The following is a 23,088-nucleotide window of genomic DNA, read 5'->3' as shown; positions in this document are numbered from 1 at the left end:
ACAAGTTTATGTTCAATGGACATATGTTAAGAAAATAAATAAAAATACACTTGTAATAATCCTTTAACTTCTTTTTAGTGTAAAGTTGTTTTATTTTATGAGCACATTGCTGGAAATAGTAATGATAGCAACAAAAACTACCATTGACTTAACTTTTTGAAAGTCTATTTCCTGTGCCATCATTAGCAACACCAAAGACTGCTCTTAAAAATAACATTAGTATTTTGATTATAGAACTAAGACATATTAATGGCAAAATATTTAAAGTAGGAAGTTACAAATCAAAAACTCAAGTACCTCATTTCCTAAATATACTATGTATTTTAACACACACACACACACACACACACACACACACACACTCTACACTTCCTCAAAAGTTGCAACAATTTAATGTAAGCCAGATGGTTTTGATGTCAATATCAAAACTGCATATTTTATAACTCTGTTGGAAATTTTATAAGTTTGATTGTTAGGAAAGCGGAAATAAATTTTCTGAAGTTTGCATGTCATTCACATTGCCTTCTCATTAACTGCCTGCTCATGTCGTTAGCCTATTTCTATTTCAATGTTTTCTAATTTACCTCTTTCAAAAATTGTTATTGAATGTAATGGAATGGAATTGGTTAGTAAAATCATATAAAATTATATAGATCTGAAGAGTACAATTCTGTAATAAATTATCTGTATATTGATTTATAAAAAAAGTTTAAAAAGATTTTATTTATTTTAGAGAGAGAGGAAGGGAGGGAGAAAGAAAGGATAGAAACATCAATTTGTGGTTGCCTCTCACACACCTCCTACTGGGGACCTGGCCCACAACCCAGGCATGAGCCCTGACTGGGAATCGAACTGGCAGCCCTTTGATTTGTAGGCAGGGGCTCAATCCACTGAGCCACACCAACCAGGGCTAAAAATCTTTCATTCATATATATATATATATATATATATATATATATATATATATATATATAAAGCTTTTATTTGTGTTCTTAGTCTTTTGGGTTTGTTTGTGTATTTTTGTTGTAACTATATTTTATATTTAGATGGTTGATAATTATATATAATTAATTATATCTTTATATAATTGCATGATTTTATATATAATTATGTCTTTATATAATTATATATCAACCATATATAATTATATACTTATATAATTAATTTTATATATATAATTTATGGTAACTTCTGGTTCTTGTGCCTCCGCACCATGAAGTTTTGATTTTATGCTCACCTTGAAGTAGAAATTAATCACCTAGTTTTTTTTAATCTTCTAAGATATTTAAGGTTTTAGTAGAGTGTTACCTGGGCAGGTTATTCAAAGTTTCCCTGTCTCTTTTTATTTATGTGGAGCTGTGAAGAGAACCAAACACTTAGCGCTGTGGCCATGTGTGCTGTGCTTTAGTCATTGGTTCACCTAAAGTCATTCGGGTATAAATTTCACTCATATATTGAACCTAATGAACAAACAGAACTGAACTAAAAAAGAGGCAGACTCAGAAAGCAGGATGACAGCTAAGGTTGGCGGGAGGGTAATGAGAGGAAGGGTTGAGCAAAAATGGAAAAAGGACTCATAGGCATGGACACCAGTGTGGTGACTGCCAGGGGGACGGAGCATAATGGGACTAAATGGTCATGGAAAAATAATACAATAAAAGATAAATTACAGAAAACAAAAGTATAGGCCGAAATCCAACTTTATTTATTTTTCTCCAAATTAGCTATCTAAACATTCCTTTTTTCTGTTTTTTGAATGGCAAAGTGTTTTCCATTGATTGGAACAGCGATATTTATTATATTATAATTATACGTATAAAGTTTATTCGTGGCTTTCTTTTGAGACTCATTTCCATAACTATTCTTCATCAAAAGCTATTTTTAAAAATATCTATAATTATACGATACTTTTAATATTTAGTAGGCTATTTTGCCTCAATATCCCTTTGTATTTAAAGATTGTTTGGCTGTTCAAAATATATTTCCTAATATTTTACAGTTGAATTTCCAGAGAAATGCAAGCATAATTTTATAAATGCTTTGTACAAGTATCATTGTTTTATTAATTGAATTATATAATTATCATTTATGAAATAATAAATTATCTCATTCAAAAATAATATGATTCTTTACATTCATTTAAATTGATATGTTTTAATAGTTTTACTTTTTATTTATATTGAAATGGCACCTACACTGGTGAATTTTTTAAATTTACTTTTATTGGGTTATTTTCAATAAGTTCTGTTTTATATGATCTAGGTGATTTTTATTTTATAAAAATAATTACTCTGATTTTCTATTTTGCTTATCTGACTTGACAACTTTCTGAAATTTTTATTTTTCTAAGATTTTAAAGGTAATAATTTTTAGTTCTTAAGCTGGGCTGTTATAAATAATATATGTAATTAAAATTATGTTCTAGATTTTGGTTTCCCTTGGCTTTGAGCCAGAAGTTGGCATTCTTTTGATTTTAGTTAAATTAGTTTAAACCAAAAATAATACTGTATTTTGAGATTTATATATTCACTTTAAAATCTAACATTAAGCTTAATGATACATTTACATTTATATCTCTATATGTAGCTATATATCAGTCTATCACCATTTTATAAATGGCTTATATTTATAGCAGGGTGAGATGTAGAATTGTGTTGATTATTTATTTGACACAAATGAAGTATTATGATCATTATAAAATGTTTACAAAGCCATCTTTAAAATATAAAAAATTATCTAAAAAGTAAAAGCTTTTATTTGTGCTTGAAAAAATATTTTCTCTGCAATGATGTTTTTTATATAAGTAGAAGAATGTTTTCCCAAAGCTATATTTTTATAATTATGTAAAAACATAAAATTTAATGAAAAGCTTATTCTATGAAAAATTTATGATATAAATCATCTTTATAATATTTTTAAAGCTTGGTATTTTATATTTTAAGTATTGTAAAATATCTTTATTTTAAAATATTTTCAAAATGTTTTTCAATACTTACCACTTTCTTAAAGAGAAAACACCCAATATAATTAGACCTTTTCCTAATGATTTAATGGCATCATGATCATCATCAGTGTTGGGCAACATGCGCCTTAGACATTATGCAATACATGCTTTTTTTTTTTCCATTTAATAGCTGTAAGTGATGGTTCTATTTGAGTTAAAACAATGTCTGTTTGTTTGTTTGTTTCTGGTTACTCCTTCACTGTTAGCTATGCTGTTTTCAACTGTCCCAGATCATTATGATTTGTGGGTTTGTAAGAAGTCTTGGAAGTCAGGTAACTGAGCTTATTGATAGTGCATTAAAATGTAGTAAAAAGGCTTTGTAAAAAGACCTAAGGGCCCTTCTGTTGAATTGAATAAAAGAGCTTTATCTTCTTTTATAGAAGCTTTTTGTGACATTCAATTTTGTCAGTTCAGACAGCTTTTATCATTTTATTCTGTGCCATGTTCAAGTAAGGTTACTAAATATTTGAATTATAAATATTGGAATAAGTCTTGCCATCTCTAATGCTAAAATAGAATGTGTAACTATTAACTCCTATCTTTCCCCAAAATAACCATACTTGGTTGTTTGAATCAACAGCTCCAAACAGACCCAGAGCCATGCTTTGATAACATCTTGAACACTTTTTCTGTTTTATATTTTGAGAAAGGAACCTGCTGCAGGTTTTGTCTTGAGAAAAATACTTTTGTATTATTACTGTACCTAGATCATATCTACCTTCTAGTTATGTTATTGAACTTGGAAAACAAATACCTTATAATTTTTTAAATAATAAAATATATGCACTATTATTATTGTAACAAATTATGAGTAGTGGTTTAAAATAACAGCCATTTTTTAGCTCACAGTTCTATAGGCCAGTAGCATAGCATGGCATGCCTGGGTTCTCTAGGCAAGTTCTCAAAAGGCTGAAACCAGGGTGTTGACTAGGCTATCTTCTCATCTGGCCTGAGGCCATCTTCTGAGCTTCTATAGACTGTTGGCAATTTATTCCTTGTGGTTGTAGAATTGAGAGGATGTTTTTTTTGCTGGTTGTCAGGTGAGGAACACCCTCGGCTTCGTGGTCAGCGGTATTCTTTTTCATGTAGTACCTTTCATCCTCAAACCAGCGAGTAAAGTCCTGCTCATGCTTCATATCTTTCTGACTTCCCTTTGTACCACAACTCTTGTCATTTTTAAGGAGCCATGTGATCAGAGCCACCCAGTCTATCTTCATATATTAAACTCAATTCTGCCTAATAGCATAATAATAAGTGGAGTGATTTCTTATATTCATAGGTTCCAGGAAACAGGTTATTAAATCTCAGGATGAGGCATTTGTAAAAGTCTGCCTACTATATATATATTAATCACAATTAACTCGTCATATAACTAGGATGAAGTGTTAAAGAAAAGTGTTTATCAGAGTGGGCTCTAGAGCCAGGTTAACATTGTGGATCCTCTAGTTATCATCCGAAAGACACTGAGCAAGTTACTAAAGCTTTCTCTGATTTGGCTTTATGTTTGTAAAATTGGTGTAATAATAATACCTATATCATCAGATTTTTATAAAAAATTAAATTCACTAATACATGCAAATTTTTAGAGCATAGAAACTACTCGGTAAATATTATCTATTAATATCTTATTTTAAAACTCTACTCAAAACATCTTTACTCATTATCTATTTAACAACCATGTCTCAATAAAATACACGCACACTGTTAAATAATCCTGAATAATATATGTCATGATTTCCCTTGATGTTATGATGACTTTTCACATTAAATGATCATTTTGTCACATAACCACTGGGTTCTATTGCTCTGGATTCTATTGCCCACCACCAATAAAAACTGTGACTCCTAATGCCAGAGTCTTATGAAAAGGAAAGGAACTGTTTATTCAAAAGTTATACAGATTTAGAATATGGATTCTGCTGTTATATCCCAAACTCTTTAGAAACCAAACCAAACTAAACCAAAACAAAACAAAACCCCCACAAACACACAGTTCTGCTCCCTCTTGCCAAACCAGACCAGTCAGAGGTACTATCTCTCAGGAAAAGAAATAAAAGTCTGTAGCTTAGCGGGGCAGTTTCCTCTCTATATCCTGGCTTCTTTCAGTTGTGTGCTTGGCTAGCTAGGCTACTGCTCTACATCCAAAACTGCAGCCTCATGGTGGGCAAAGAGGGATTCTTCTGGATCTTTTCAAACCATGTGGCCAAGCCCCTACACCGCTGCTACATGGTCAAGAGCCCTAGCATGGCTGAGGGCGAGCAGGCCTGCCCCCACAACTGGGTTTAAATCCCAGGGCGGGTCTTCCTCCTTAACCCCATTTTCTACTCCACCCACAAAGGGATATATCTGCCAGCAATCCGGCTTCTTCTGTCTTTCTCAGCTGCCATTCTTAGTCTGGGAAAGTGTGACCCCATGATATAGAGGTAGCATCTTCCTGCTCTGGCACAGGTGCTACAAGCCTTTGTGGCTACAATGTATCATGGGTCAGAGTCATGCCTCTCTCCCTGGCTCCCAACAACCACAGCTATTTAACATTACTAAATCACTAGACAAGTTCTTTGGATATGCAAAGTAACTCTCATTGGCCCTGCTTGACTTCCTCCATCACCCAAGTGAAAGCTGTGAGGGACTTGGGATTTTTAGGATCCTTTATCTCAGCACCCCATTATAATTTCAGGACTTATTGCAAATAAAGCATCAAAACTTTATATTATTGTAAATGCTAGGCACCTAGCTTTTATCAGGTACATGGTATGTGATAAATTATGAAGTATTATAAAATGTACAAAAATATATCATTGTAGTTTTATATCATAAATATAGTCTGAAAAATGTCTGTCATTTTATTTCCTATTATTCTATGTACCAAGAATGAAATTCATCTTTTTAATTGCATAACTATATTAAGTTAAGTTTTACAATTTGCTTTAGAGTCTATTAAATTTTATAAAATAATACTGGGATACCTCACAGAAGAACAGGAAAATTCCCTACAAAAGTTAATGGAACCTTCAAAATGCTTTAAAAGCAGTGATCTATAGTTTAGGATGCAAAACAATAGGGATATAACCAGTCCTAATAATAGTCTTCTGTGGCCAGATATGCTCATTATACCTATCTTAAGGAGCCTAAATGTTATGTTAAATCAGTTGCTGAGATTTGTTGTTTGGAATCTCAGTGTGGACATGCTCCAGTTTACAAAAATTATCAGCACTCTATTGTGCCTGCAGTCCCACATTTAAAGTTACGCCTACCTTCACAAGCATTTGAGATAAGTATTCATTAACAGAGTAAGCCTGAAGTAACTGTGTCTTAAAACACATTTTTTTAAATCTTTTTCAAATTTATTACATGCCACCACAACAGTCTCCTACTACTCCTATTTTATTTTTATGTAATGACAGATATTGCTTTTATTTTTAGGAACAACACAGGGTAGTATTTCTCAGAAAGCGTGATGTTTGTTGTCTTCTTACTCAGGTGAGAAACCAAGGGAACCAATACAGTTTCAGAAGCAAAGGGCATGACAGAACTCACAAACAAATTGATACACTTAGAAATAATAATAATGAACTGAGATGTTTATACAGTTAATGGAGTATAGTGGTAAAAAATTTCTTGAAGAATGTTGTTTTTAACACCTTTCATAGAGAAAGAGAAAGCATATTCTTAACTTTGTGATTGTTACAACTAGATCATACTGTAAGTTGCATATTAATTAGTTTATATTTTTAATAACATCAAAAAGAGAGTTAATTCATCTAACTCAGTATATTATTAATTCTTTGTTACCATTAAATAAAAGTTGAGCATAAATTATATAATTTTTGCTCCAATTAACAAACCTTCTGCAAAGTTGTTTGTACATGTTTAGTTCACTGCTGGTTAGTATCTAAAGTGTAAATAAGTGTAAAATATAAATTAGGGAAGAAAAGAATGTTTTCCCTAATTTGCAAATTTTTATTATACTACATTACAAGTAATATAGATTTTTAGTACATTTTATGAAAGTACACAAGCATTTTGATTCTCTTTGAAGGGATATTTACTAATTGAAGATGAAATATGGGTGAATGTAAGTCTGAACATTAAGATCAAACACTGAAACAAGATAAGTGTTTGTTAACTTATACTTTATCATGTTAACATTTGTGAACTTATTCAAGGAACAAGTGACATATTTAATTTTCAATGTGAAATATTTAACTGAAGCCATGAAACATAGCTCATCAACAATTTAATTTCTTTTTTCAACATCAATTTTATTAATAACATTTATTATAATTTTCAGATTTATATATAAAAAGCTTTTTGGAAAGATCAGCTCTTTCATTTAAAAGTTATAATGAGATTGATAAAGATAGATCATCTCATGTCTCTAAATTCTATTGAGCCATTCTCCAAATGCATTTTTTAAAAAGATCAAAAAGCTTAACTGACATTTGTTTGCCTACCTTAAAATTTGCTTTTAAAATTTTGTTTTTTAATGCATAAAACAAATTTAAAGAGAAACATTGTAAAATTATTAAATTAATTCTTCTCTCTCAGAATTATACAAATAATATACATAATTTATGTATTTTAAAATAATTTAATAAATATTTTTCTGGCTGGGATTATGTTACACATTTTTAATGGCAGAGACAGAGAAAATTTGTTAAGTCTACTGATAGAACTGTGTTATACCCCAGAATGATTCTATTGAATTGATGGTTTAGTATGAGACAACTGTGACATTCAAACATTCTGAACATTTGTGTTTATTTTGATCATTAGTATCCACCAATAAGAAAGTATAATACTAGTTAAATTTCTGTTCCTTTTGTTTTACTGACATTTTTTCTTTAAGAAAAATGAATGTGACAAGAGTGTTTTCAAATCTCAAAATCATGATGCCAATAATTTGTATGCTTTGGACAGGTTGTACTTTGAAAATCATAGTAGTAAATGGTGACTATATGACTTTATGTTTCATCAGGAGCTACAACCATAGAGAAATATAACTTGAGAACAAATTTGTGGATCCAAGCCGGGATGATGAATGGCCGGAGACTGCAGTTTGGTGTAGCTGTTATTGATGACAAACTCTTCGTAATTGGAGGTCGAGATGGCTTAAAGACATTGAACACTGTTGAATGTTACAATCCCAAAACCAAGACTTGGACTGTCTTACCACCAATGTCAACACATAGACACGGTCTAGGTAAGATTTCTTACTTTAATGATATTTTTTTAGAAAATTTTTATTGATAGTGAAAATATATGTAAAAGTATAGTATTATTGCCATCAATTATCATTAAATTTAAACTGTTAACTTATTTGGAGGACTTTTTTTAAAGTTCTTGACATTTTCTTGTGTTGACCAATGTGCATTGAACTGTTGACAGAGATGTTAAAGATACCAAAATAAATAGACCTCAAGCTATTCATAAAGTTTTCACAATCTGACATTCACTCAATATGTAAAATTTGACTTGGAAAAAATACAGAACTTTTATGGAGAGGCCAGAGTAATACAACTCAGAGAAAGAAATAGTTAATGTGGATGAAATAAGACAGTTAAAATGACTAATTCCTCATTATTAGATAGACAAGTATAGCTATATCTTTGCATTTAATTTATTCCACCTTGAAAAATCAATGGGGAGAGGGCAATATAGTTTAGAGAGTGACTCATCAGCTGGCAGCAAGCGGCAGGGCAATGGGGTTTACTTAATCTTTACTCCGGAGTAACCTGCGGATGGGAAGAACTATACTTATAAACAGGAGATCTGGTCGTGAAACTTATCTTGAATCTACCATTTAATATTGGCATGATTTAATAAAGATTAATCGTTTTTGAATTTTCACTTTGTATCATGGGAATTGTATGAAGTGCAAATTACCTTTTTTGAAGACTTGAAATATGCCAGAGATTTGACTAAGTGCCTTTCATATATTTTGAATATACACATTAGAGAGATTTCAGGGTTTAATTGCAAATCCATGGATTTAGACATTAATAGACTCACAAGATTAGAGAGCATTTCAAAAACAAACATTAATGATAATATAACTTTGAGGTCTCCAACACTGCGTTTCTCATTCTTGCCTACTCTACCATCAATTTAAGCAAAAATAAAAAATAAATTATTAAAATAGATGAACTAAAGTAGTTTGCTTTTTGACCTTTCTTTATGCTTCTTTTCTTCAGTTTGCTCATTAGTAAAATAAAGAAATAATAATAAATGTCTGAGAAAGTTTAAGTTCTAAAAAGCCATATAAATTATTTAACTCATATAGAACCAAATTAGAATATAGAAAACATGAACAGCAAATGATTTTTCCAGGTAACATCCATGGATATAAGAGGTTTCTTATATGTTTTTTTCCAGCTATATTGGAAGATTTTGGCTTTCATATCCACATAAAAACTCTGTGTGCTGTTTTTATTAGCTAGCTAGCTAACAGCAATAGCTTATGTTCCGGCACTGGGGGAATATAGGGATTAAGCAGTCTGAATTGGAATATTGGAAATTTAATGTCTCTTTCCCCCTTTCTGTTTTATACAATTAAAGTCCTTTCTATTAAGGTATGTTGGAGTTCAATTATGTAAGATATTTGCATGTTAAGAGAACATACTTGAAACATTTTTACCAAGAATATACCTTAAGGGGTATAATTCGATGTGCTTAAAGTGGACAGGTGATGGCTTGCCACAAATCCTGGTACACTGGCCCATGCGCTGAGCAGAATTGTCATCTCCCAGAATAGTTTTTAGTGTGCCTTATTTGTCAGAGTGCAGTGTGAAGGTACATGTGGAAGTAAGGCAGCATAAAAAATTATATGTGCCAAATATCACAAACATCTAAAATGTTATGTAGCCTTTCCACAAGCTTTAGTGATTCAATAGCAACTCTTGTAATTGATTATTTTCATGACTAAGCTTTTCCTGTTTTTATTTATTGTTTTCTTTACTTCTAATATCAAGTGGATCACCTCTCCTCTACATGGCATGCCCTCGGGTTCTTCTGTATTTTACTTCCTGGCGGTTTTTTGCTTTTTGTCAGTTTTTTAGGAATCCTCTACTACAGAACTCCCCAAGATCTGATCTGATTGAGTTAGTGTTGAATAGTGATATCCTACCATAAGGCATCATTTCCTTGCACAATTCTCATTTCAGAGCACCTCACAGGCAGCTAGCAATGCCCAGCATATAGAAAACTGCCTTTAGCTTGGATGCCAATCCACGTCCAATCAATTGAAGCTGGAATATTAGTAACACAAGACACATGTGTGTTCTTGAACTGGAGTGTTTCCTTTATGAATAATTACATTCCTCATAATCAGCTGAATCTCAGCCAGTTCACATTATGTATCATACTCAAGTGCAATTAACATCCTTGGCCTAAGACTCCTGTTTCTTCAATATAACATGTCAATCTTTGATTTACATTCTCTCTTCTAGGGACTTTTATTACATAGATGTTGATATTTCTTATTAAATGCATCATATCTTTGACACAAATTTTATTTTTATTTGCTAATAATTTTAATATCCAGCTTTCCAAACTGTTCTAACTCTGTAGGTATGGTAATATTAATTCCATGTATTGATCTCAATTAATTTGTTTTTGGAGTCTCACTATCCCTACTTGGTAATACATTACAACTGCTTTCTTCTTTTTCATGTTATCAATAACTTCCCTTATCTCTGTGAGACAATGTATTATACATTTTTCAAATTCTTGTATGGCTCTTTACTTATTTTTTAATTTATTATAGGTGATCATCTTCCTCTTCCTCTTTCTTCAACTTCTCCAAAGCTCTCTCTTTTCTTTTTCTCTTGTCAGCCTTTTTCTTTCTCCTTTTTCTCATCTCCCTCCATTTCTTCTTTTCTTTCTCCTCTTCTAATTCTATTTAACAGTTGTTATTAAAAAAATACAATAAGCCATTTTAACTGTATACTCATGTGAACATATAAGATACTTTTGCTAATTGTATGAAGGACTAAGGTATTTACCATTCTTTGAGTCCTTCTCAAATTTTCAAGTGAAGATAGGATAATGACAAGTGGGCATGAAGCTCTGATCCCGGAAGCTAACTTTTCCCAATCTATCTGCTGTTATTCCTAATGTGTAGCCCTTAAGGACACATTAATTTACCTACATTTCCTCATAAATTCCCCCTAAGCATTTCATCCTTATCTCTGATGCCCTTACATAGTATTGGGAGCTGAGATGGGGAGGGAATGTTCTGAGATGGGGAGGGAAACAGCAAGTCTCTTTGCTTCTGCTGCTAGCAGTTCCACATCCAAGCTGATGGGCTCCCATGGCTACCTGATGTTACCCAGCCAATTATGGCAGGCTCTGGACTTGCACTGCTACTTCACTGCCTGGCAGTGTGGAAGATAGTAAGTCTCTTGAAGAGAATAATATGTGGTAGCAAAAAGCACACAAATCAAATGTTCCTCCATGATATTCCCTCAAGGCAGTTCCTTGAATGTTTGTCTTACTCAAGAAGCTAATTGATTTGTTTGTTTGTTTGTTTGTTTGTTTTTGCTTTTACAATTTTAATGTTAGTTTTTCAAACACGTGCCATGGCTTCCGCTTTAGTGTAATCACCAGTGTTGATTTTGAGTGCAAACCAACACCTAAGACCAACAGCTGCCTGAGCTAATTTTCTATTTGTTCAGAAACTAGAACGTCCCATGTTATTTCCTACATAGTGAATTAATATCTACTTTGTTGCATACAGTGGAATTACAAAATTGACTCTGTAATTTCACATTATACATTCAAGTGACAAGGTGCTAGAGTTAAAGTAAAATTTAAAAATATGAAGTAAAACAGAAAATATTTTCTTTGACCCAGATATCCCCCCTTCCTTAATTTGTATGAAAATCCTTGAATGATTTTATGAGAAAGTCACAGGAGTTCTTTGGTTGCAAATGATGATTTTGTGGTCAAAAATATTTCACAGTTATCAATAAATGACAAAGGCTCCTTCTGCTGCATAAAATAGCATATAAAATTATATTCAGATTGTCTGTGGCACAAAGAAGCAATGCATGTGCCTGGAGAATTAAACTAATTAAGAGCACATCTTTTTCACTATGCTGAGAGTTTTCATTTTGGCATTTATTTCTCTGAGACACAATTCTATATATCATGACTTTCTCCACCATACCTTATATTGTATAACATTGAATAAGATATTGCTTCAGTACAGTTTACAATTAAGTCTTTTTATGAAAAATGGATAAAGAGTAATACAGTACTATATATTAATATTTTCTAAATGCTGGGCACCATGTTGTATCTTAAATATATGGTAGGGGCTACTATTGTTTTTGTGTTATTTTTAGATTTCAATTGTTAAATTCACACACCATAAAATTAAGTTTAACATATAGAGTTGATACTGTTGAGTATATTCACTGAGCTGTTCAGTCATCACCATTTTCAAATTCCAAAACATTTTTGTCATCCTAAAAAGAAACCCTGTACAAAAATATCAGTCACTCTCCTTAGATCTTCACAATAATTAATTTACTTTCTGTCTCTATGGAATTGCCAATTTTGGATATTTCATATAAAGAGAATCATATAATGTGTGGCCTATGACACATAGTTTCTCTTGCATGGCATATGATGTTTTCAGTGGCCATCCATTTTGTAGCATGTATTAATACTTCATTTGTTTTATGGCTGAATAATATTCCACTGTTAGAATTTACCACACTTGGTTTATACATAATAGAAAGACATTTGGTCTGTTTTCACTTTTCGGTTATTATGAATAAACTCTTGTGAACATTCATCTATACGTTTTTGTGTGGATATATGTCTTCAATTCTGTTGGATATACAAATAAGAGAGGAAATTTTACATCATATGGTAACTCTATCTTTAACTTAGAGAACTGCCAAGCTGTCTTTACAATGGTTACACCATTTTCTGTCTCCTCAGCAATGTATGAGGATGCAAATTTTTCCACATCTTTTCCAACCTTTGTTAGTCTATATATCTTTTATTATAATAATTGCAGTATATATAAAGAGACACCTCATTGCTATTTTATAGGCATGTCTCTAATAAATTATTTTGAGAAACATTTCATGTGCTTAGTGTCCATTTACATATCATCTTTGGATAAATCTCTATTCAAATATTTTCCCCATATTTTGTTTGGGATACTTTTATTTTATTATTGAGTGGTAATTCATTTTATATTCTGTATAAAAGTCTTCTCTTTTAAATTTCTTTTTTATTGATAGTGTTGTTTGAAGCACAAAAATTAACTTAATGAAGATCGATTTAATGTTTTTTCTTCTGTTGCTTGTGCTTTTGGTAGCATATCTGAGAAAATATGGTCTAATCTATGGTCATGAAGATTTATGCCTATGTTTTCTTTGGACATTTATATTTTGATGTCTTAAATATAACAATATAGCACATTTTGAGTTATTTTTTTCCTATGGTGTGAGATAGTAGTTCAGGGTCATTCTTTTGCATATTGTCTCATCACTGTTTGTTGAAAGACTTTTATTTTCCATTGAATTGTTTTGGTACCTTTGTCAAGAATTAGTTGTTTATAAATGAGGGTTTACTGATGGATTCTCAATTCTATTCCACTGATATCTATGTCTATCCTTATGCCAGCACCACACAGTCTTAATTGTTATAGCTTTGTTGTAGGATTTGAAATTGGGTAGTATTAGTCCTCAGATTTTTAGTCTTTTACATTTCCATAAAAATTTTACAATTAGTTTTTCAATTTCTGCAAAAAGGTATCTGGGATTCAGGTATTTATTGGACCGAATCTGTAGACTAATTTGTCAGTTTTGCCATGTTAACAATATAAAGTTTCCCAATCACTGAACATTAGATGTCATTCTATTTATTTAAGTATATGTTGTTATGCTTCTGCTAAATTTATTGCTAAATTGTCTATTATATTTAATTTTTTTATTATATATGGAATGGTTTCTTATGTTCATTTTCAGGTTTTTCATTCATAGTGTGGAGAAATACAATTTATATTTGTATAATTAACTCATATCCTAAAAACTTGAGGAACATTTTTATTAGATTAGTATATTTTTGTGGATTTCTTACAATAATATATATAATAAAATCATTTTATCTGACAAGAAAAATGGTTTTACTTCTTTCTTTAAAATCAAATGATTTTTGCCCTGGTTGCTGTGGCTCAGTGGATTGAGTGCTGGCCTATGAACTGAAAAGTCATTGGTTCAATTCTCCATCAGGGAACATGTCCCCAGTTGGGGGCATGCAAGAGGCAACAAGTCAATGTTTCTCTCATGAATTGATGTTTCTCTCCCTCTTTGTATCCCTCTCTCCCCTCTTTCCATAAAAATAAATAAATAAAATTCTAAAAAAATAAAAAGTATCAAGGTAATGCTGGCTTCATAGAATGAGTTGGAAAATGTTCACTGGTCTTCTGTCTCGTGGAAGAGTTTGTGAAGGATTGGTGTTAATTTTCTTTTAAAAGTTTAGTAGAATTCATCAGTGAAACCAGGAGAGCCTGGGCTTTACTTTGTGGAAAGTTATTAAATTACTAGTCACTCCTTACTTTTATTGGTCTGTTCAGATATTCCATTTCTTCTTGAGTCAGCTTCTGTAGTTAGTGACTTTCTAGGACTTTGTCCATCTCATCCAGGTTATCTAAATTGTTGGCATAAAATTATTTATAGTTTCCCTTATAATCTATTTTATTTTTTTAAGCTTGATAGTAATGTTCTCTATTTTATTCCTGATTTTAAAGTTAAACATTTCTTTCTTTTTTAAGTCAGACTTACTTTTACAATTTTATTGATCTTTTCTTCAAAGAATAGACTACTTTTTTATATTCTATTTTGTTTTATAGCTAACTATACATTTTTATAGCTATACATTTCCATGTAGACACTGATTTAGTTGAATTCTGTAAGTTTTGTGCTTTCATTTTCATTAATCTCAAAGTATTTTTAACTTTTTTTTTTACTTTCTGTGGCTCTTTGGTTATGTAGGAGTGTTTTAAATTTCCACGTTTGTTATTACTGTCATACAAGTTGCATGTCTACATATTATACATCCATCAACACAGACATTAAAGTATTGCTTTAATTCAGTTATCTTTTAGGTAAGAGAGGGAGAAAATAAAAAGTTATAAACAAAAAAGGCATTTTACTTTTTTTATATTTACCTTACCAGATCTCTTTATTCTTCATTGGGATTTGTGTTTTTGTAGAAATGTCTACATTTCAGCCTGAAGGACCCATTTTAGTATTTCCTGTAGGGCAGGCAGGTCTGCTGGAAAAAAATTCTCTCAATGTTTCATTTATTTGTTTGTTTGTTTTTAAATCTGGGTATGTAATTATTTGTCCCTTCTTCTGAAGGATATAGAATTCTTGTTTTCAAATAATATATATATATATAATTTATATATATATTTATATATATTCAAATAATATATATATATTAACTTTTAAAATTATTTTAATTATAATTTTCCATTACTCTTATACCAGCTTCTCCCTTGCAATCACCACACTGTTGTCTACATCCATGAGTCCTTTTTTGCTTTTTGCTCAGACCATCCACCCCCTAACTCCCTCCCCACAACAAACTGTGATCTTTCTCTCTTTCTATAATCTGTCTCTATTTTGCTTTTCAGTTCAGTTTGTTCATTAGATGTCACATATACATGAAATTGTATAATATCCAAAAAATCAATTGCATTTTTATGCAAATAATGAAGTAAAAGAAAGGGAAATTAAGAAGACAATCTCATTCACAATTTCTTCCAAAATAATAAAATATCTAGGGATAAATGTAACCGAGGATGTAAAAGGCCTGTACTTGGAAAATGATAGGACACTGAAGAAAGAAATTGAAAAAGATACAAACAAGTGGAGGCTCATACAGTATTCATGGATAGGGAGAATTAACATCATTAAAATGGGCATGCTACCCAAAGCAATCTATAGATTCAATGCAGTTCCTATCAAGATTCCAATGACATATTTCACAGAACTGGAACAAATATTTCAAAAACTTATATGGAACCACAAAAGGCCCTTCATAGCAAAAGCAATCCGGAGAAAGAAGAACAAAGTTGGAGGAATCATGCTACCAAATATCAAACTATACTATAAAGCCAAGCCACAGTAATCAAAACAGCATGCTATGCACATAAAAACAGACAAATAGATTAATAGAAAAGAATAGGGAGCTCATAAATAAATCCACACCTTTTTAGTAAATTAATATTTGACTGAGGAAGCAAGCACATACAATGGGCTAAAGATAGTTTATTCAACAAATGAAGTTTGGAAAATCGGACAAATATATGCAGAAAAATGTAGCTAGACCACCTTCTTACACCCCACACAAGGGTAAATTCAAAATGGATTAAAGACGTAAATGTTGGGCCCAAAACCATAAAATCCATACAAGAAATACAGGAAGCAAAATCTCAGACATTGTTCATAGCAATATTTTATCTGAAAAATCTCCCCAGGCAAGGGAAACCAAAGAAAAAATAAACAAATTAGTCTGCATCAAATTAAAAAAGTTTTTTGCACAGCAAAGAAGACCAACAACAAAATAAACAGACAACTCATGGAATGGGAGAACATATTCACCAACACATCTGATGGAGGGTTAATATACAAAATTTATAAAAAAAACTTTCAAATCTCAACATCAGAAAACAAACAATCCTATTAAAAATGGGCAAAGGACCCGAATAGACACTTCCTTAAAGAGGACATACAGATGGCCAATAGACATATGAAAAGATCTTCCAAAACACCAATACAAAAGAACCTATGCACCCCAATGTTCATAGCAGCACTATTTACAATAGCCAAGTCTTGGAAGCAACCTAAATGCCCATTAGTAGATGATTGGATCAAAAAATTATGGTACATATACACAATGGAGTACTATGCAGCAGAAAGAAAAAAAGAAGTACTAAACTTTGCAACAGCATGGATGGTACTGGAGAGCATCATGCTAAGCAAAATAAGCCAGGGGACGAAAGACAAATACCATATGATCTCACCTATAAGCGGAACCTAACCAACAATGCAAAGATGTAAGGAAAATATGACCAGCAATACTGAAAGGAAAAGAAATCAACAGAGACAAGAGAGAAGGGGGGGCAGGGAAAGGGAAGGGAAGGGGAAAATCAAGGAACATATAGCAAGGACTCATGGACAAAACCAAAGGGGAAGAGCTGAGGGAGGGAAGGTGGGAGGGGGCAAGGGAAAGAGGTGGGGGGAAGGCAGGACAAATGTATTTAAAAAGTAAATTAAAAAAAAACCTGCAAAAAAAAAAAAAGATGTTCAACATCACTAATCATCAGAGAAATGCAAATTAAAACCACAAAGAGATATCATTTCACACCTGTCAGAGTGGCTATCATTAATAAGTCAGCAAACAACAAGGATTTGCGAGGATATGGAAAAAACGGAACCCGTGTTTTCTGGTGGGAATGCAGACTGTGCAACTGCTGTGGAAAACAGTATGGAGACACCTCAAAAAATTAAAAATGGATCTGCCTTTTGACCCAGCAATCCCACTTGGGAATATGTTTGAATAAACCCAAAACACTATTCTAAAGAACATAAACACCCCTATGTTCATTGCAGCATACCTACAGTCACCAAGATATGTAACCAGCCCAAGTGTACATCAGTAGATAAATGTATAAAACAACTATGAGACACTTACATAATGGAATACTACTTGGCCATAAAAAAGAAGAACATTTTACAATTTGTAAGAGCGTGGATGGAGAACATTATGTTAAGTGAAATAAGGCAGTCAGAGAACGTACACATAATTCTTATTGATCCTTTTCTTTTAGCCCTTTGCATATGCAGATTCACTGTCTTTGGGCTTCCTTGATATCTGTTGATAAATGAACTGTTAATCCTACTAAAGATCCCTTCCATGAGACAGGTTGCTACTCTTTTGCTACATTCAAGATTCTCTCTTTATCTTTGGCTTTTGATAGTTTGTGAAGTGCCTTCTGGTGTGCATATCATTGAATTTGTTATACTTGAGCTCAGCTCTCTGTCTCCCAACTCAGCTGAGCTCCTGCCAATGCAGAGCTGTAAACTGTCTACTGATGTGTTGAAGGAATACCTAACCATGCACACTGAGCTCTTCAGCATAGGCAAGATTTCCTCTCTTCTCCCCATAAGGAGGCTGTGTAGCAGTGCTTGAAGATGACTTCTTTCTAAAACTTTAGACCGAGAGATCTCAAAATAAAGGGGCCTCGGCTAGGAAAGCAAATACGTGAAGAGTATGATCAGCCAGAGGTGCTTGAGTCCTTGACTGCAACTTCCTTGAAAGACTGCACTGCAATACATTTCTTGTGCACCAAGACCTGTGTAGGAAGATCAGATTTGGTGTAGTCTTTGTAGTTGCCCAGGAACAGGTACTAAAAAATCACACATAGATTTTTACCAGGAGCTGGAATACTCATGTTTTATTCTTCACTTCCTGCTTACACAATTCTTCAAGGTCAGCCAGAGATGAGACCTCAATACCTTCTCACATTTTACCTGAATATGTGCACAAACCTGAACATGCTCATAACCTTCAAGAATACCAGGAATGTATCACATTTTTCAAATCACCCCATCTCATTCCACAGCTCTCTTTTTAAGTTTTTTTGGTTACCTTTTAGTTTGACCCAAATTTTTTCACCATTTCAGGCCTCTATAAAGTTAAACACAGTTGACCCTTGAACAGTGCAGGAGTTAGGAGTTGCCAACCAACCCTCCACATAGTCAAAAATCCTTTCTAACTTACGTTCGCACTCTACTTAAATGGATTCTCAACTGGAGATTGAAAATATTGTATTTGCTCTTCAGTTGGTTGTTATCTGTAGATGTGAAACAAGAAGATATCAGGGCCAAGTATATATTTTTTAAAAACCTACATAAAGTAGAATCACATAATTCAAATCAGAGTTGTTCAAAAGTCAAAACTAATTGCCACTAATTTTTTTTTTTTTTTTTGGACACACGTCTGGGACATTTTCAGTAATAGGAAACCTTAGTCAGATGAATGAAGGACAAATCCAGTAAGTGAAAGTCTTCAGAAAACCGTCAGACAGGTCAGATAATAACAATTCCCTGAGGAATTAACATTTAAGGAATCTTCACATCGGTCCAACCTCTTTCCGGTGGCAGTTAGGCTGTTGGATTTCATGACTACCTTTATCATGAGGTTGTTGGCTTTCAAGTTACTACAAAGCTAAGGAGGAGGTGATGGAGATAGGGCATGTTAAAACATCACAGAGTTCATTGTTCTTACCTAGAATCAGCTATTTAAAAAAAATGTTTCTCACATATATTTAAGCCTTAAGTTATTTTCCAGAGCTCTTTTTGTTGCCAATGTTCTCACTTCTTTGATGGAGTGGTGGATCTTTGGAGGTCCTTAGTCTTTCATTGCTGAACATGTCAACATTAAGGATTGTTTTGGCATGGGTACAATAAGCAGATACTTATTGTACCAACAGGAAAATGTTTTTAAAATAATGAGAATAACACTTACATTTACCTTTGTCAAAGATGACAAATGCTGACTCTTCCCCTAAGAAGATGAGGTCAGACACTCTTGAGCTGAAAAAAAAAAACAACCCACAAGCATAATCAACAAACATAATGTATAAACTACCAAACTATGCACTTAACAAAACAACGAAAGAAAGAAACATAATGATTAATTTAGAAAATTGATTGAATGTCCTGGAGTTTACCTGAAATCAAGCCAGATCTGGTAGTTAATTCAAGATAAAAATGACAGCCCTTTGAAAGTCTAGTTAGGACAAGGATGCTTTCATGGAAGACCAGAGCCGGCATCTGCTACTGATCCGTGAGAGACTCTGAGTTAGGTCTCCTTAACCAGAATCCACTGCAAACTTTGACAAATCAAAAATGAAACAATTTTACTTTTCTTCTTGTTTCGCTCATTTCAGGTTAAAGTATTGTTAGGAGCACCTTATTAGCTAAGTTTAATTTATAGGTGCAGGCATTAATTAGTGCTTCAGAGTCAGGGAAAAAAAGTAATTAACTTATTTAAATTAACCAAATTCCTTAATGTATATATGAAGAAAGGCAATGCAAAGTAGCATTTACTGTGAGTCATTTCCCTGGCTTTTAGAAACTATACTTGTAACAGCAAGAAAAAATAAACTGAGGAAAATATCAGCAAAATAAAACCTTGCGATACAACCCATTAAACCAGAAAATCTCATTTCACACTGTCAGTTTTCATTGTCTTAAAAGGAACACTTGCTTCAGCTTTGTCTGTTTCTTTAATTATATCAGTATATATTTGCCTTCTTCATGTCTTTTTTACTTTAAAATCAGTTTTCACACATGTTCAAGAGGGCTCATGCTTCTTTAAAAAGGATCTCTCTCTTCAGAGTTTTGGAATTTTTCACAAGGAAACAAAATTCAAAACTGTTCTATCAGTTTAATATACCAGATATTTTTTAAAAGATATAGTAAAAAGAAAATATATATATAGATATAATATATATCTATATATATAGTGGGTACATTGAGATGCAAATAAAAGACAATTCTTTTGATAATATACATTCTTATATACATTCTCAAATACATATACACAAATATATACACAGACTCACAATTTCCAGTAATTATGCATGTCTCTGATAAAATACAGAAAATCCTGTTAGGATATGGGACGTGAGAAGAAGATATTAGAGCAGATATTACCATTTTCGTTTGAAACATGAATATTTGAGTAAGTAAACAATCATGATAAGGTCACCTTCTTATTACTCACGCATGTGATATAGACATAGATGTGTGTGTGTATAGATTTTAAAATAGTTTTAGAACATTTATTGTTTCAATTTTATTTTATCAGTTTCTCTTGGAAATACCACACATACTACTATTAATATCAGCACAAAAGAAAAGAAGGGAAAGGTAAAAGGGGAAACAACAGCAAATTCTACTCTTCTTAATAGAATGTGATCTTACATACTCTGATTTAAAAACTATAAATATCTGTGAAATCCTTATTATATGTTTTGTCTTTTGTGGTCCTATTACTTGCTGAATTCTAAGCTTGGATATTCCCTCATATCTTCCACTGAGCTATGTTCTTGTTTAAATAAACATTTATTGAAGACTTTTTAGTGCTAAGAATTCCATTAGATGTTAGGGGAAAATGTGTGACTATAAAAACAATCTTTACCTTCAGTATTATACACATTAGTTATATATACTATTTGCAAATTCTCACTTGCAAATAAAAAATATATATCCAGGTTCAGATATTGTTTTACTTAACCTATTCCTCATTTTCATTAGTAAAATTTCATATCACAAAAGTGTGTGATTAATCTTCAACATGACTCCTCTATGATCTGCATATACCCCATCTCTTAGTCAAAATTTTTGTATTTCATCCTTCTACATGATATTCTACTGAGAAATACAGACATTGTGTTCTGCAATGGTGTTAAGAATTTGTGAACAGTGTAGAAAGAATTGCCTTTACTGTACTGTGCTTTGACAAAATGCCAAAGGCTAATAGAACATATTCTAGAATACTACCCCTTGAATCTAGGATCTGAAAAGAAATAGTTTCTCTTTTATGAGAAACCTTTAGAGATGTACCAGTTTGATCTAAGATTCACAGTAACAATTTTCCCTTCCTGGGCATTGGTCAATTTCTATCCCAAGAATATTGTAGATAATGCAACTAACTAGGTTTTCTTCTGTCAGTTAAATATTATAAAGTCTGGAATTAAATTTGCAGTCTAACAGCAACTAATATGCATGCATTTTTTTATAACAGTCTCACAGTTTGCTCTAGTTTAGATTTATTTGCTTGTTTTGTTTTTTTAGTAGCTAGTTTTAATTTTTAAAAAATCTATTTTATACATCTTTGAAACCACTTTAATTTCAATAATAAAATCAGGTACTAAGTTAAAGATAAGGTTAGCATAATTACTCTAGTTAAAAATGAAGATTTGTGTAAGAATATTTATTGGTTAAATAATTCAATAAGCATTAAAATTGCACAACTGCATACTATAATACTCATGTTAGAATAAAAAGATGAACAAGATATTGCAGTCGAGGATCTTACACCTGAGTGAGGAGACCAGAAAAGATAAAGCTGATTTAAATGAAATGTTTTAAGTATAATAAAAAGTGTCATGATTATACTGTTTTAAGTCAAATAGGTAATTATGAAAGATTTCTAAGGAAAGGTGATGCTTAAACTGAACCATCAAAGATTAATAGTCAGACAAGTTGAATTAAAAATAAGTCCTAGAGGAGAACATTGGCAGGAAACTCTCAGATATCCCACGCAGCAATTTTTTCACTGATATGTCTCCTAAAGCAAGGGACATAAAGGAAAGAATAAACAAGTGGGACCTCATCAAAATAAGAAGCTTCTGCACGGCTAAAGAAAACATCAGCAAAATGAAAAGGGAGCCAACCATTTGGGAAAATATATTTGCTAATGATACATCAGATAGAGGTTTGATCTCCAAGATATACAAAGAACTCACTCGACTTTACTCCAAGAAGACAAACGATCCAATCAAAAAATGGGCAAAGGACCTGGGCAGATGCTTTTCTAAGGAGGAGATACAGAGGGCCCAGAGGCATTTGAAAGGATGCTCTGCATCACTAGCCATTAGAGAAATGCAGATCAAAACCACCATGAGGTACCACCTCACACCGGTCAGAATGGCCATCATAAACAGATCCACAAACAACAGGTGCTGGCGAGGCTGTGGAGAAAAGGGAACTCTAGTCCACTGTTGGTGGGAATGCAGACTGGTGCAGCCACTATGGAAAGCAGTGTGGAATTTCCTCAGAAAGCTGAAAATGGAACTGCCTTTTGATCCAGCGATTCCCCTGCTGGGACTATACCCTGAGAACACCAAAACGCCAATACAAAAGAACCTATGCACCCCAATGTTCATAGCAGCACAATTTACAATAGCCAAGTGTTGGAAGCAACCTAAATGCCCATCAGTAGATGATTGGATCAAAAAATTATGGTACATATACACAATG

The 23,088-nt window shown here is 32.5% G+C and overlaps 1 protein-coding gene across 2 annotated transcripts in view; it reads left to right on the top strand.

Moving 5' to 3' along the window:
• The window catches only part of KLHL1 (kelch like family member 1), a 340,901-nt gene that overhangs the window by 255,107 nt on the left and 62,706 nt on the right, over positions 1-23,088 (top strand). For both annotated transcript variants that reach the window (XM_054586413.1, XM_054586412.1), the window contains one exon: positions 7,983-8,207. In XM_054586413.1, the coding sequence (XP_054442388.1) occupies positions 7,983-8,207 (225 nt within the window). The remainder of the gene's footprint in view (positions 1-7,982; positions 8,208-23,088) is intronic.

Source organism: Pteronotus mesoamericanus, unplaced genomic scaffold (assembly GCF_021234165.1).
Source record: "Pteronotus mesoamericanus isolate MK-2021 breed Mesoamerican mustached bat unplaced genomic scaffold, CSHL_Meso_final contig_94, whole genome shotgun sequence".
NCBI classification, from domain to species: Eukaryota; Metazoa; Chordata; class Mammalia; order Chiroptera; family Mormoopidae; genus Pteronotus; species Pteronotus mesoamericanus.
Note: the sequence above shows the minus strand (reverse complement) of the source record. Positions and strands in the feature narration are given on the sequence as shown.